The 13,866-nt window shown below is 37.8% G+C and overlaps 3 protein-coding genes across 3 annotated transcripts; 1 reads left to right on the top strand and 2 right to left on the bottom strand.

Annotated features, from left to right (window-relative positions):
- Window positions 1-40: 40 nt before the first annotated feature.
- On the bottom strand, window positions 41-5,729 carry LOC122842368 (TATA box binding protein). The gene is made up of 9 exons (XM_044136165.1): window positions 5,624-5,729; window positions 5,058-5,257; window positions 4,222-4,384; window positions 3,291-3,468; window positions 3,029-3,116; window positions 2,768-2,859; window positions 2,471-2,638; window positions 2,291-2,385; window positions 41-1,246 (listed from the first exon to the last, which is right to left on the bottom strand). The coding sequence occupies exons 2-9, from the start codon at window positions 5,106-5,108 to the stop codon at window positions 1,167-1,169; spliced, it is 915 nt and encodes a 304-aa protein (XP_043992100.1). The 5' UTR covers window positions 5,109-5,257; window positions 5,624-5,729; the 3' UTR covers window positions 41-1,166.
- On the top strand, window positions 5,651-8,746 carry psmc3 (proteasome 26S subunit, ATPase 3). Its single transcript, XM_044136144.1, has 2 exons — window positions 5,651-6,719; window positions 8,308-8,746. Exons 1-2 carry the CDS (start codon window positions 5,775-5,777, stop codon window positions 8,644-8,646), a joined length of 1,284 nt encoding a protein of 427 aa, XP_043992079.1. The 5' UTR covers window positions 5,651-5,774; the 3' UTR covers window positions 8,647-8,746.
- A 939-nt stretch (window positions 8,747-9,685) lies between these two features.
- psmb1 (proteasome 20S subunit beta 1) lies at window positions 9,686-12,864 on the bottom strand. The gene is made up of 6 exons (XM_044136176.1): window positions 12,607-12,864; window positions 12,175-12,282; window positions 11,684-11,765; window positions 11,204-11,333; window positions 10,247-10,353; window positions 9,686-10,166 (listed from the first exon to the last, which is right to left on the bottom strand). The coding sequence occupies exons 1-6, from the start codon at window positions 12,705-12,707 to the stop codon at window positions 9,981-9,983; spliced, it is 714 nt and encodes a 237-aa protein (XP_043992111.1). The 5' UTR covers window positions 12,708-12,864; the 3' UTR covers window positions 9,686-9,980.
- Window positions 12,865-13,866: the final 1,002 nt, after the last annotated feature.

Raw genomic sequence — 13,866 nt, 5'->3', positions numbered from 1 at the left:
ATGTTTTCCATAATTAAATGAACAATCGTTTAGACGCAGCTTTAACTGGAGACGGTATGTACAGATTTTATTGTCGCAGAACATTGACAACTTTAGACGATTTGAAAACAGTTCCTGATCTGTTCTGCAAAACGAGTCAATAACACGAATCTGATTCAGACCCTTTGAATCAAACTATGAATCAAACATTGAGCTTGTTGACAGGAAAACGTTTAGATGGCTGCAGAGTTAAACTGTGTTTAAAACAGGCATGAAGCAGGAAAACAACCCAAAATTTCACTTAAATGTCTTCAACATTGGGGAAATCCTTAAACTAAACTTTCAACTGGACAAAAATAGACATTCATATACTAAATATGTAACATTTTGCCACCATATTTATGCTCGGCAGCCTTTTTCCTTCACATTTAAACCTTGAGTCCCAAGTTGTCCTTATTTGATCAAACAGGAATTATCTGTACCCTCCTTACGATGCCACTCACTCCTCTGTATTTAGAATATAAAAAAATATGTTTAGCTCCAGTTTAACCATTAAAACATCTCTATGTAAATACAACAATCCCTCTGTTTGACCTGAAGAGGACCAGAAGCTGCAGGACCAACAACTTGGTTTAAATCACTTTTACTACAACTACAAATACAGAAACTGACTTCAGCATTTGGTTGGAACAAACCTAAAGACATAAATCAGGATTCAAAGATGGAGACTAAAACATCAGGCTGGCCGATTTCAACACAAAGTAGCAAAAAGTCAGACGTGAGCAAAGAAAAAGCTAAAAACGCAGCATGGAAAAGTGGATAAAACATTTTAAAATGAAACCAGGAACGGGCCTCTTCTGAGTGCTTCTCCATTCATCAACAATATCTTACATTTTCTTACAATGCTATATACAAATCAGGGATGTGAGGAAGCACTGAAAACCTGAAACTACAGGAAACATGAAAATGATTTTAACCAAGACGTATGAAGACGGCCCTTAAAATCTTGTTTAAAAATTCCTTGGGGATGAAAAACGACAAAAAAATAAAAATCAGGTGAGATCTCAGTGTACAGCATCCCGTTCAGTCCATGTAAAGAGTTCAACATCAATGAGTCACTTTGATGCAGCTTAAAAAAATAAAAAGAAACCAGGTTGGGGAGATTGGAAATAAAATAACTCCAGGTTCTACGTAGTTTTACGGAAACCTTTCAGGATGGGGTAAATGTTTTCAAACGCTTCGTAGATCTCTCCTCTCACCTTGGCTCCTTTAAAAACAATAAAAAAACAAAAACAAATTAATAATTCATTTCTCCATGTTTGAGGCACATGACTCATAAAACAAATAAAAAATAGGTCTAGATCAGTGTTACTCAAGCTGAGGATCCCAAAACCAATTTAATAAACACAACAACATCTTAATATATACAACCTGAAACTAAAGTATTAGTTAACTCTTTGTTTTTGTTCCTCTAAAGGTGAAGGGTAAATTTGACCGGCCAAAATAAAATAATTGACACGTCTACAGGGAACGTTTTGAGTTATTTACAGAGTCCAATGATGGAAATCAAAGGTGCATTAATAATTCAGGGATAGTTGTAATGGAGGGTCATAATAAAAGAAGGGAGTTGCGTTGGCAAAAACAAACATTTTCTTTCAACTAGTAGAGACCAACATGAATTATTTTATTTTAGGTGTTAAGATGCGGTTAGTCAGCGTGGGGCGCAGCGCTGACTTTCCACCGGTGTTTTTTTACTGCCCCTGTCTTAAGCCACTTATTCATTATTATTTTTAAACTGTCCTCTGGTGATCCAGCTGTAGCGTCGCACTTTGAGCTCAAGTCATGGCAAAGAAATGGTTGTTTACCTCTTGAACCAGTAAATTTAATATGGAAAATCTTTTATGTAATCCTTGGAAAGTAACCAAGCTGAAATGACTGAGCGAAATGCAATAAAGTAAAAGAACAGAACCTATTAAGATTAATATTAATTCAAATAACTAATCTAATAAGAGAACAACACTTTATCTAGGCAGTAGAGTTGAATGATTGAAACTTTATTTCATTTATCTATATATTTATACATGAATAAATAAACTTTAAGCATTGACACTTTTTCCTTTTCTTTGAATTTTATTTTATACCCTGACTGTTCGTTGTGGCTGAGAAGTGTCAATGTGTGTCTGAATTTACATTTTCTATGTTTCATATATTCAAAACCTGTATATATTGTTTAAAAAAAAAAGTAGGACTAGAGACAATGATGCAAGTATGAACTATGTTTCTCCGTCCTGACAGCCATCAGAGTCCTTACCTGTGAGAACGACCTTCCCAGAAACAAAGATTAGCAGGACAATTCGGGGTTTGATCATCCTGTAGATCAACCCTGGAAACAACTCCGGCTCATAGCTGCAAAGCAGAGGGCGGTTTTAGTTCATTTAAAACGGGTGAAAGCTTTAGAAATGGCTGTTGATTCAAACAAACTCCAGTCAACCTGCTGAACTGCTGGTGTGTGAGCACCAATCCCTCCAGCCGGATGGGGAACTTCACGTCGCAGCTGCCCACCATGTTCTGAATCTTAAAGTCCAGGAACTTGGCAGGAAAGCCCAGTTTCTGCACAACGCGAGCGTACTTCCTGGCTGCTAACCGCGACTCCTCCTCACTGGAGAGAGGGAAACAGAAAGCAACACAAACACATTTCAATAAAGTGAAAAGTGAGCGGACTGGTTTGCTGAAAAGATGTCACCGCTATAAAGTGTTGAAAAATAAATTGTGTTTGTTGGATTCTGACCTTTTAGCTCCGGTGCAGACCATCTTCCCAGAGCTGAAGATAAGCGCTGTGGTCCTGGGCTCCCGTATTCTCATGATGACGGCAGCAAAACGCTGGAAAATTAACAATTTAGCTTGTTTACAAGGATAACAGTGGTTGGGTTTTATTTAAGGGTTTCACATTATTTAGTCATTCTTGTGGAAAAGGTTAAACAGATTCAGTGAAGATGTTCAACATGATAAAGAAAGTCGTATTGAATGTGTAAACTTTGGGTTTGTTTACTTTGGGGTTGTACTCTGCATTCCTGGCTCTCAGGGCAATCGTCTTCAGATCCAGTTTACAGCCCAGATTTACAGTAGATACGATGTTTCTAATCACAAACAAGAAAAAAAGCTGAAATAAATGAACTCAGAAACAAACACTAACTGAGCTTAGAGAGATAACAGTTCACACCAACAGAGACGAACAAAACCAAGGTAGCATTTAGCAGGGAGACCAGAAATTCAAGATCTGATCATGTAAATCACATGAATACGAGCCGTACTGCAGCGTCGGCACGATGCCCGAGCTCTCCGAGGCCGGAGTAGCCGGGGTCAGCGGGGTCATGGGGCCGATCGAAGTGCTGTAGAGCCCGGTGCCTGGTGGCAGCGCCGTGGTGGTCGAACCCGCCGCCGTCTGGGAATGATACAGCTGAGGCGTCTGCCCCGACGTTCCTGGAAGGCCTGAAGTTTCAAGGATTTAATAATAAACCAAACTGCAGGGTTTATTAAGTTTTCAAGCATTTTCAAGGTAAGTTTTCTAACTTTTCCAGCACCACACTGGAGATAAAAGCTAAAAAAAGAGACAGTTTCAATAATAATGTTTTGTGATAATCTATATTATCACGAGATAAACAGAATCTAAGATTTTAGATTTTGTTCTTAAATGTCTCCCTTACATGAACAAAATACTAATTTAACCAAAAATCCCCCAATTTAAATAATATTGTTTCATGTTCAAGATACAAGCCAACCTCTGTTTCAATCACACAAATCAATAAGTTATTGAGCCATCAGTAAACATTCATAACAATGAAATAATCTGAATGAATCATGTTAAGGTTTGTGACCAAACTGCTCAAATTAAACACAAAAAACAAAGAAAGTTACAAAAAAAAAATCTCTAAAAATGTTCTAAGTTTTCTGGCATTTCATAAATAGAAATAATTTTGCTATAAATGTGTCTGAGTTTTTATTAGATGTATAAAAATATTTGCTTTCAACTGTACAGAAATGGAAACTTTTACTTAGGTGTTAGATTGCACTTTATCACCAAACTGTGCAGTTTAAATATTAAGCCCTTTCAGGGACTTTGTACAGAAATCAAACATTTTCCAAACCTTGAAAACCACTCAATGATCTCAAAGCATATTCAAGGACTTTGAGCGCCCATGTGAGCCGTGAACTGATTAATTTTATCTGAGTGATCACAGTTACCTGCACTGGGCTGCTGCTGCTGCTGCTGTTGCTGTTGCTGCTGCTGCCTCTGCTGCTCCTCCAGGATGGACAAGCTGTTTGTGTTCTGCAGAGGCTGCGGCGTCAGGCCCGAGCCATAAGGCATCATGGGACTGAACATCGGCATGCCGGGGGTCATGGCACCCTGAACAAGGACACACGTCATCACACAGAAATCGATTCTGGGGTAGATTCTATTGAAATATACATTTCTGTAATTGAGTATTAAACTGTAGAGAAAAAAAGCAATTAGACAAAAATCACATGCTTATACTTCGTATGTTTCAAGTTAAATTTTGCTTATAGCACCATCTGAAACAGTGAGTTTACAAAACTGAATTTAAAACCTAAACATCTGTTTTAAAGCAACCAAATAAAAACCAGAAATGTCAAGAAAAAGGTAAGCTTATCCATATGTCATATTATCACACTTTGCTGGACTAGTTATTCCGAAAAGTCATTATATTGTAGTTTTGAGACAATTTTCAGGTAAATACAATGTCAAAATGACACAAGAGCACATTCTCAAAGATCGATAAACTTTAAATTTCAATGAACATTTAAAACTAGAACAGGAAGATATTTGAAATATATAAAATAATTAAAGAAAAATAACAGAAACAACTAAATTAATTAAATCTATGTAAAAAATAATAATAATACATTTTTAAAAAAGGGCAAGTTAGAATCTTTACTGGTATAGAACTGAATTTATTTCCTTTTTCTGTAATCAATACTCATCAAAATGACATATGACTGTAATCAATGTTTTTTTTATTATTATATTCTTATTTATTGAGATAAATGTGAGCTCTCACCGGAGAGGAGGCCAGCCCCTGGAAGGGCGGTATGCTGTTGTTCTGGTCCATTTCTGTGACACTGCCACCCAGAGCAGCCAGTAAAGCTGATCTGAAGCTCTTCACGCAGCAGGTGTCTCCAAGCAGCAGGATATCAATGTAACAAAAACCACTAGCACACCCAATCCCAGCGTCTTGTTCTTTACTTCCTTATTCCTCACCTGAAAATGCAAACAGAGACACATTTTTTTCTTTCAGACCGTTTAGACCAGCAGTACGAAACAATTATATAGCAGTGGCACCAAAGCGAACGTTTCTTATTGGTCGTATTTACTGTCTTAAATGTCTTGCAACACTTTTCTAAACGTTTAGCGTCATAATTAAGATAATTATATGGCGTTTCGATGCTAACGGCTTCCCAGCAGGGTGAGTTTACCCTGTGAAACACACCAGCTAGCTAATGTTAACCGCAAAGCTAACATCAGTCAACGCGAACCCGCAATAACTAATCGCTTTAAGTCACAGTGAAAACGCTGGTTTTATCATTTAATTAAGTTTAAAATAGCCACTTTATTAAGTCGACTTACACACTGGTCGTTCTTTGCATTTGACCGCAGTCTGTAGACGAAAATAAGTTAGCTTTAGCTCCGTGTCGTCCCCCAGGGTGCTCGTCGGCGCTAACCGGAAGAAGAAGCTTTAACTTCCGATGACTCACAATTGAGCGCAGGCACAGCAAAGATGGCGTCGCTGAGTGACAAATCAGTTTGGGATGAAGTGGAAGACGGAATCGGAGAAGAAGTGTTAAAAATGTCCACAGAGGAGATAGTCCAGCGGACCCGACTCCTGGACAGCGAGATAAAGATTATGAAGAGCGAAGTGCTGCGGGTGACCCACGAACTTCAGGCCATGAAGGACAAAATCAAGGAAAACACGGAGAAGATAAAGGTGAACAAAACGCTGCCGTATCTGGTCTCCAACGTGATCGAGTTGTTGGACGTGGACCCCAACGACCAGGAGGAGGACGGGGCCAACGTGGATCTGGACTCCCAGAGAAAAGGAAAGTGCGCCGTCATTAAAACCTCCACTCGGCAGACCTACTTCCTGCCGGTGATCGGGCTGGTGGATGCCGAGAAGCTGAAGCCCGGCGACCTGGTTGGGGTCAATAAAGACTCCTACTTGATCCTGGAGACCCTCCCCACCGAGTACGACTCCCGGGTGAAAGCCATGGAGGTGGATGAGCGTCCCACGGAGCAGTACAGCGACATAGGAGGGCTGGATAAGCAGATCCAGGAGCTGGTGGAGGCCATAGTCCTGCCGATGAACCACAAGGAGAAGTTTGAGAACCTGGGCATCCAGCCGCCTAAAGGGGTCCTGATGTACGGCCCACCTGGCACCGGGAAGACCCTCCTGGCCAGAGCCTGCGCCGCTCAGACCAAGGCCACCTTCCTGAAGCTTGCAGGTCCACAGCTGGTCCAGATGTTCATTGGAGACGGAGCCAAGCTGGTGAGGGATGCCTTCGCCTTGGCCAAGGAGAAAGCCCCGTCCATCATCTTCATCGACGAGCTGGACGCCATCGGGACGAAGAGGTTCGACAGCGAGAAGGCTGGAGACAGGGAGGTCCAGAGGACCATGCTGGAGCTGCTCAACCAGCTGGATGGATTCCAGCCCAACATGCAGGTCAAGGTAAACGAGCTGCCACCCACACAACACAGTCAACAGGAAAACACCCATAAATCGGCCCGATTTTATTCATTTTAAGAGATCGGTGATCGGCCAATACCTATAATATAATATATATTATCTACTTCAACAAAAGTCTAAACATCAACCTCTGTCCTCTTTTGTTCCACTTTGAGAGACTGACAGACCGGTCCACCAGGCAGGCGACAACAGTCACTCCACTGTCAACACATTGGCTTTATTTGCTATATTTAACGAGATTTCAGACAAAAATCAGCAGGTCAGGCTTTTTAAAGATCGGTGGTTCAGCCAGAAAAGTGCAATGGGTGCAGCCCTAAGACATATGACGTCCTGTATTTATGTAGGTCTGACACAATAAATAATGAATCAATTAATTGAATGATAAATTAAAACAAGCTCAATAATTTACATTTTTAAATCATCTGTACGATTTATCATTTTTCTGTTTTGTCTCTATTTCCAGAAAAAACTGGATGATAAAAGTCTTAATTCTGGTCTTTTCGGTCTCAACTATCACTTTTTGTTTTGTTTACATAATTCATTTGATTGTTTTGTTTATTTGTTTGGGATATTTAAACTGTCTTCTAGTTTTAGTGTTAAACTAGAAGACAGTTTAATACTGAATTTAAGGTTTATTGATCTTTGAGAACGTGTTCTTGCATTGTTATGCCTTTACCATTATATTATTTGAAGATAGTCTCAAAACAACAATATTATCATTTATTGCAATAACTTCTAGGATAGTTTATTGTCCAGAAAAATGTGTTAATCAAAAAGTATCATTGTGTCTATTCTCCAGATCTCTATCCAACTACTGGGAGAAACAAATGTACAATAAAATCAAAATTAAGAAGTGGAAAATACCAGAATATACATAAAAAATTCACGTCTGTATTCTATGCTTTTAACATGTTTGTAAATTTAAATTAAATTACAAATTTAAGAATTTTTTCTCTTTTTAAGCCTTTTTCTAATGCCAATAAATTCTTCACTAATTGGCTCTAACAAGGTTGAGGCATTTTAGGAATGAAAATTGTGGAATAATATAAATATTGCCAATAAAATGTTGAACAAATTACCTTTTTAACTTTATGTGTAAATCAGATAATTGACTTTGAAAAGGTTAATTTATGTTAAGTTTGATTTTGTTGAATAAAAAAACAAAACAAACAGAAGCCGTCCTGCTTTGAAATAGTTATTTACCATAAATTATAATTTAAAAATACCAGTTAAATTCTCAATTAGAGTAATAGTCAGATTTTGAATTGTTTCCATTTTGTGTTATTTGGTAAAAAAATCATTTCAAATATCTTCACCTTCATCAAAAGTGACGATGTTCTGCATTTTTTGTCAAAAACTGCCGTTATTTTAGGAAGGTGGCAATATGTAAATAAGACATTTAAATCGATTTTAAAACTTCTGCAGATCAAATATATCCGTTTAATCAAAACAAAACTTCAAAAATGTTTATTTTTATTGTCCAATAACCTAAAAATGGTCATTATATATTTTAATCTGATGATTAAAAAGACGACGCCCCCAGATGTTACCCCTATGCGTTTCTTTTCAGGTGATTGCTGCCACCAACAGAGTCGACATCTTGGACCCGGCTCTGCTGCGCTCGGGTCGCCTTGACAGGAAGATCGAGTTCCCGATGCCAAACGAAGAGGCCCGAGCGCGCATCATGCAGATCCACTCGCGCAAGATGAACGTGAGTCCGGACGTGAACTACGAGGAGCTGGCCCGCTGCACCGACGACTTCAACGGCGCGCAGTGCAAGGCCGTGTGCGTGGAGGCCGGCATGATCGCGCTGCGCCGCGGCGCCACCGAGCTCAACCACGAGGATTACATGGAGGGAATCCTGGAGGTGCAGGCCAAGAAGAAGGCCAACCTGCAGTACTACGCCTAACCGCGTCTCTGTGTGCGAGAGTTATTATTTTCTGACTGTTGAAATAATTGTTTAACATTTAACTGATTTTCTTGGGTTAATAAAAAGAGGGAAAGAGTAACTGACTGGTTTGTTTGTTCCTTCTGGTTTCCAGTTAAACATACTTAAAATAACATTAATAACAGCATGTTGGGTCATAAATGTACAATTATGACACTTTATATAATAAAATAAGCAGAGCTCTTTTAGAGGCTCCAGCGTTTGTGACGTGAAGGAAGTGAGTTGTCTTGTTTTCCTCACCTGAGCGCAAACTGGTTTTCTTATCAGATGCAGCAGAAACAAAATCTTTTGTTTCATCATAAATATATAATTGACACATCAGAATTTAAAATATAATTCACAATTCCCTCAGGTGAAATAAACCTGTAATATTTTTAATACGATCAGTTCAATTCCCTTCGATCTCCGAAGTGTTTGGACATTTAATAGTTAGATTCATAACACCATTAGTGTGGTTATACATCGGTATTCAAGATCAAAAATAATTTATTGATCCCAAATGGATATTAAATTATGTTGCAGCTTGTTAACTCAGTTATAGATGAGGAAAGGTCTCCTGTAGCAGTCTGTATTACAGCAAAGCTGAAGAAGCTTCTGACTGAAGATACTCTATATTCTCAAGTCTCATAAAAAAGGTTATTTCAGTGATATTCAGACATTTGACGCCTTCATTTGACCGTCTTTGTTTCCACTTACATGTTACTTAGAAACCAAAGCTCTGCTGACGGAAAGTTTCACCTCAATAGTAAGTCAGGCTTGTCCATGACTATTGATTTTATGAAGAAAATTACATAAAGTTAAAACTATAAAATTATATACTATATAATTTTATGGAATCAGTCGATATTAGTAAAATTTTAACAAAGCGGCATCTGTTATATAAATAAAACTGGGCCGATATTAACAACCGATACTTCTCTCCATCTTGTCTGTTTCTGGTCATTTCTTAGAGATTGAGAAGTGAATCTTGAGAGCAAAAACAAGCAGCAGACGAGGAGAGTTCCTGAACTGTTTATATTTATTAAGAATGTAAAAAGGACAGCTGAGCATGTTTCCTTCCAAAACATAAGAAATAACCCAGAGGAGGAGTCTAGGCCAGGCGGGGAAAACAGGAATGCTGATCCAAAAGAAGGCCGGCGACTAAATAAGCAGAATATTTGGAACCAAAGAATTGACAGAAATCCTCCCTCCAATTTGGAGCCAAACCTACATGGCAACTTTATCAACCCGCGGATCAATTTATGTAAAATGCTGAAGACGGAGGAAACTGAAGGCAGACAGAAACACCGTGTCTTCTAGTCCTTCCTCAGCGGTATCGTCTGCTCGTTGATGCCGTCCTTCGTGATGACGCAGACGCGAAGGGCGTCTCCGGTGTAGACGTCTCTCTCTGCGGCCGAGATGAAGACGTCTTTGACCAGCTGCACAGCTTTTTCCTGAGTCAAGGGGAGGTGCTGCACACCCTCCATGTTCTTGAACCCAATCTGTGAAGCAGCATTTTGGCAAGAGTCAGACTGTGTTCATATTGAGGATAAATAAAATGGTCTGTGTGTTTTTAATCGACCTGGTTGTCTAGCAACGGCTGCAGCATGGCGCTGGCGGACCCTCCGGCCTTGTAGGTGTCTCTCTGGTAGGAGCCGACCGGGTCGAAGCTGTACACCGCTCCTTTGCCTATGTTGCACATATTCCAGGTTGTCCACAGAAAAAACATAAGACCATAAGACAAGCTTTATGAGTTAAGAAAACAAAAATAATGTACGTAATATTAAATACCCTGTATACTGCTGGAGACACAAAATATTTCTACTGATATTGATCCACTTGAGAACAAGTCTGAGTTGTTTTTGAAAGAGTTTAAAAATGATTAAACTGTTAAAGGGACGGTGTGAAATACTGTCGAAATCATTTCTGACCAAACTCCACAAATTATGAAGGAAAAACTTTTATAACTACAAAATAATAACAGGGCTGCAATTGTTTTAGTAATCGATTAATTATCAACTACTCTGACGACTAATCAGATAGAAAACATTTCAGTGAATCACTTTTTATACAATGTTACAAATCAATCAAAATATGCAAATTAATGAAGGCTTCAATAAGAAAATAAACATTTTATTGCCTAAAATGAAATAATCCAGTATTCCAATAGCGTAAGCTTGATCATTTGTAGCTAAGGAAGGATCTGCAGCTTAAAGAAAAACACATTAACATTTAACATATACTTTTTTTGTACAGATTCAGCTTAATTACTAGTATCAATGTGTGGTATGTCAGCAAATGGGCTTTTATTGAGTCTGTTAGTTGAAAATCATTTTAATAAAAAATTTGTAATGATATCTTAGCCAGAGCTTTATTTGCTTGAACATATGGCAGTAAGATGTGAAGTTTGACCCATTTCATACAATTCTTGCTCTGAAGTATATAAAATACAACAACGAAGCCAGCTATGTTTACTGTAACATGTATTTCTAACAGCAGAATAGCTGAACGGTTTGTACACTAGAACATAAGAGCCCACCTTCTTCATCCAGACCCCCAATGATGTTGTAGACGTAGTAAGGGAAGAACCTCCGGCTGTACAAGATGGTGGACAACATGGCTGCGATGGCTCCACTGGTCATAGTTTTGTTGTTTGAGTGTTTGTACATCTGAGAAGAAGAGAAATATTATTTTTTTAAATGGAAATAATATTTAAATCACTGTGGTATTATGATTTATATTTCTTCTTTGTCCAAAATTGATTGTAATTTCCACTTGCACAAGGTTGCAAGGGACACATAAACATGCAAAAAGGAAAAACTAATGACTTACACTAAAAACGTTTTAAAGAAAAAATATCCAATATTTCCAGTTTATTTTATGTGTATAACTTTGGAGCCTAAAACAAAACAGGTGTCTGATTTTTTTTTCTCCTCCAAAATTCAAGCAAATGAACACAGAACAAGTTGTTTATGAAGCAGGGGAATTTAAAACCACAGTGAAAACAAAAACAGCTCACCTTTAGCCTGGCGTCAATGATTTTTGTCAGCGTCAGACAGTCGCCATGGAAACCACTGCAGCCAATGACAGTTGTGTCTGTCCTGCAAGGATGTGAAAACACAAAGACTGGAATCAGTGATTTTAATATCGACATCTTTAATATAAAAAATGAAATATACATTTAGCAATATACATGTCCATTTAGCACCAAAAAGATAATGTAATAGGTTTTAAAAGCTTGTTTTTATAACTTTTACTTTTATTTCAATAAATACCACATAATATTATGTTAAACTTTTAAATCATTTTCACCCATCACCGTTAAAATGACAGTACTGCAGCGTGAGAAAAAGCATTTGGTTGGATTAAAGTTCATCTTTATTCTTGCTGGGAATATTAAATATAATCTTCTAATGAGTCACAGGACGTAAAGACAACATATCAGCCGAGATGTGAAGCTTTTTATTGCGGTCAGTCTTCATAACATCCATGATCAGAGGAATGACTTACAGTTTGTAGCATTTCGGGGAGTCGCGGCTGTGGATGGAGTAGCCTTCACTAAGCCTGGTGTCTGACGCTACGATGGCAAAATCTTCTCCAGCAACAGCTAGTACGGTTCTGAGAAGAAGAGAAGAAATCGGTTAGCTCCAATATCTCTAAAACATCAACAGTGAACACAAACTACTATAGCCTAGCTAAAGGATGCTAACAGAACAGATTCGAAACTGAAAGTGTTGCGTTTACTCCTTTTTTTCTTTTTATGACCTAACATCATGAATCAAACAAATACATTACCATATCGTGTAACATCACAAATGTAAAATTTATACAAAAACCTGATTTATTAACTACAGAATTGGTTTGCTAAAATTAACCGGATAGCATAAGTAGTATGAGCTAGCTTCAATGCTAATCTGACATTAACAGAAAATTTCCACTGACCCTCCGTTGAAAGCGTAAGGTGAAAATCTGTTCTCTACAGCGCCGGCATAATGATACTCCTTCATCTTCCCAGGGCCTCCAAAACCTTGAGCTGAAAGCATTTCGGAAACAAAGCAAGGTGGGAAAACTCAGCTTCCCTCGGCTAAACTCGCTGTATCACTGCAGTATGGAAGCCTCTTCCTCTGCACTCACCAACCGCCCGTCTGGTGAGGCTCACGCTGACCAGCGCCCCTGCAGGGTGATTGAAGTACAACATGCAACTCAGCTACTACTGGATTACGGACTTCTGTTTTACACAATTACTTTATTTGCGCTACCAGATCTGATTGTCAGAAGTTTTCTGGTATAACTAAGCTCAATAATTAACCTGTTATGAGTTTCAAAAAAGTTTTAGTGAGAAATATTTAAAATTTATACAAACCATCAGTGCTAGTTCTCCCATAATATAAATACATATTATATAGCAAAGTAAGCAAGTCCTTTCTACTACTATTTGATGTAAAATGCTAACAATTGGCTTTTTGGAGGTAATCACCATTGTTTTTAAGGGACTCTTCTGCTCTTCTTATTCAATGAAAATAACAGTGTAACATTAACACTACTCATTTTATTAATGAGCAAAATCAGAGCAGATATTTGTGAATTTCAAAAACTTTAATTAATTTTGCAATTAATTGCATTTTAGATTTTGTGCAAATCACCAAAAAAACACTATAGCTTAACGTTGATTTAAAAAATGACTGTCTCAAAAACCTCGAGATCATGACAGTGGGTAGGATTTCCAAATATTTTCAATTTTAGCCAAACATCTGTGGATTATAGAAAATTAAAAGAGCAAGTAAACACTAGATTATGAAAAACAATTTATGGCCACATTGTTACTTTTGTGTGAGAATTACAGAAAAAAGTAACAACACCTGGCAACATAAACAATGTAGAAAAGTTTATATTTTTCCTATTATTGCATTACTTACCTGGTGATCAAACTTAAACATTGTGCAGGTCAATTCAAACAAATACGTAACATATAAGTGTATACTTCAGATTAACTTCTTATAAATTCAAAACAAGTTTATGGGCAAAAAATAACATAGGTGTAAGATATTTAAATCCCAACCTCTCAATGTGAAGTTATTTTGCAGTTATTGGTCACTTTTACCTTATTATTGAACATCAATGCTTATTTTCTAAACATAAATAGTTACCATTTACTAATATAACATTTCGACTGCTAACTTTGTTAAATTCCCTTTAAATCCA

Source organism: Gambusia affinis, linkage group LG02, assembly GCF_019740435.1.
Source record: "Gambusia affinis linkage group LG02, SWU_Gaff_1.0, whole genome shotgun sequence".
Classification (NCBI taxonomy): domain Eukaryota; kingdom Metazoa; phylum Chordata; class Actinopteri; order Cyprinodontiformes; family Poeciliidae; genus Gambusia; species Gambusia affinis.
Note: the sequence above shows the minus strand (reverse complement) of the source record. Positions and strands in the feature narration are given on the sequence as shown.

Excerpts from the sequence above, each read along its gene's own strand:
- LOC122842368 (XM_044136165.1), bottom strand. The coding sequence starts at position 5,108 with ATGGACCAGAACAACAGCATACCGCCCTTCCAGGGGCTGGCCTCCTCT. Across the intron at positions 4,385-5,057 it reads AGGGGCTGGCCTCCTCTCCG|GGTGCCATGACCCCCGGCAT; the intron begins GTGAGAGCTCAC and ends GTCCTTGTTCAG. Across the intron at positions 3,117-3,290 it reads GGCATCGTGCCGACGCTGCA|AAACATCGTATCTACTGTAA; the intron begins GTACGGCTCGTA and ends GTTTGTGATTAG.
- psmb1 (XM_044136176.1), bottom strand. The coding sequence starts at position 12,707 with ATGCTTTCAGCTCAAGGTTTTGGAGGCCCTGGGAAGATGAAGGAGTAT. Across the intron at positions 12,283-12,606 it reads CCTTACGCTTTCAACGGAGG|AACCGTACTAGCTGTTGCTG; the intron begins GTCAGTGGAAAT and ends TCTTCTTCTCAG. Across the intron at positions 11,334-11,683 it reads TCATTGACGCCAGGCTAAAG|ATGTACAAACACTCAAACAA; the intron begins GTGAGCTGTTTT and ends TCTTCTTCTCAG.
- psmc3 (XM_044136144.1), top strand. The coding sequence starts at position 5,775 with ATGGCGTCGCTGAGTGACAAATCAGTTTGGGATGAAGTGGAAGACGGA. Across the intron at positions 6,720-8,307 it reads AGCCCAACATGCAGGTCAAG|GTGATTGCTGCCACCAACAG; the intron begins GTAAACGAGCTG and ends GTTTCTTTTCAG.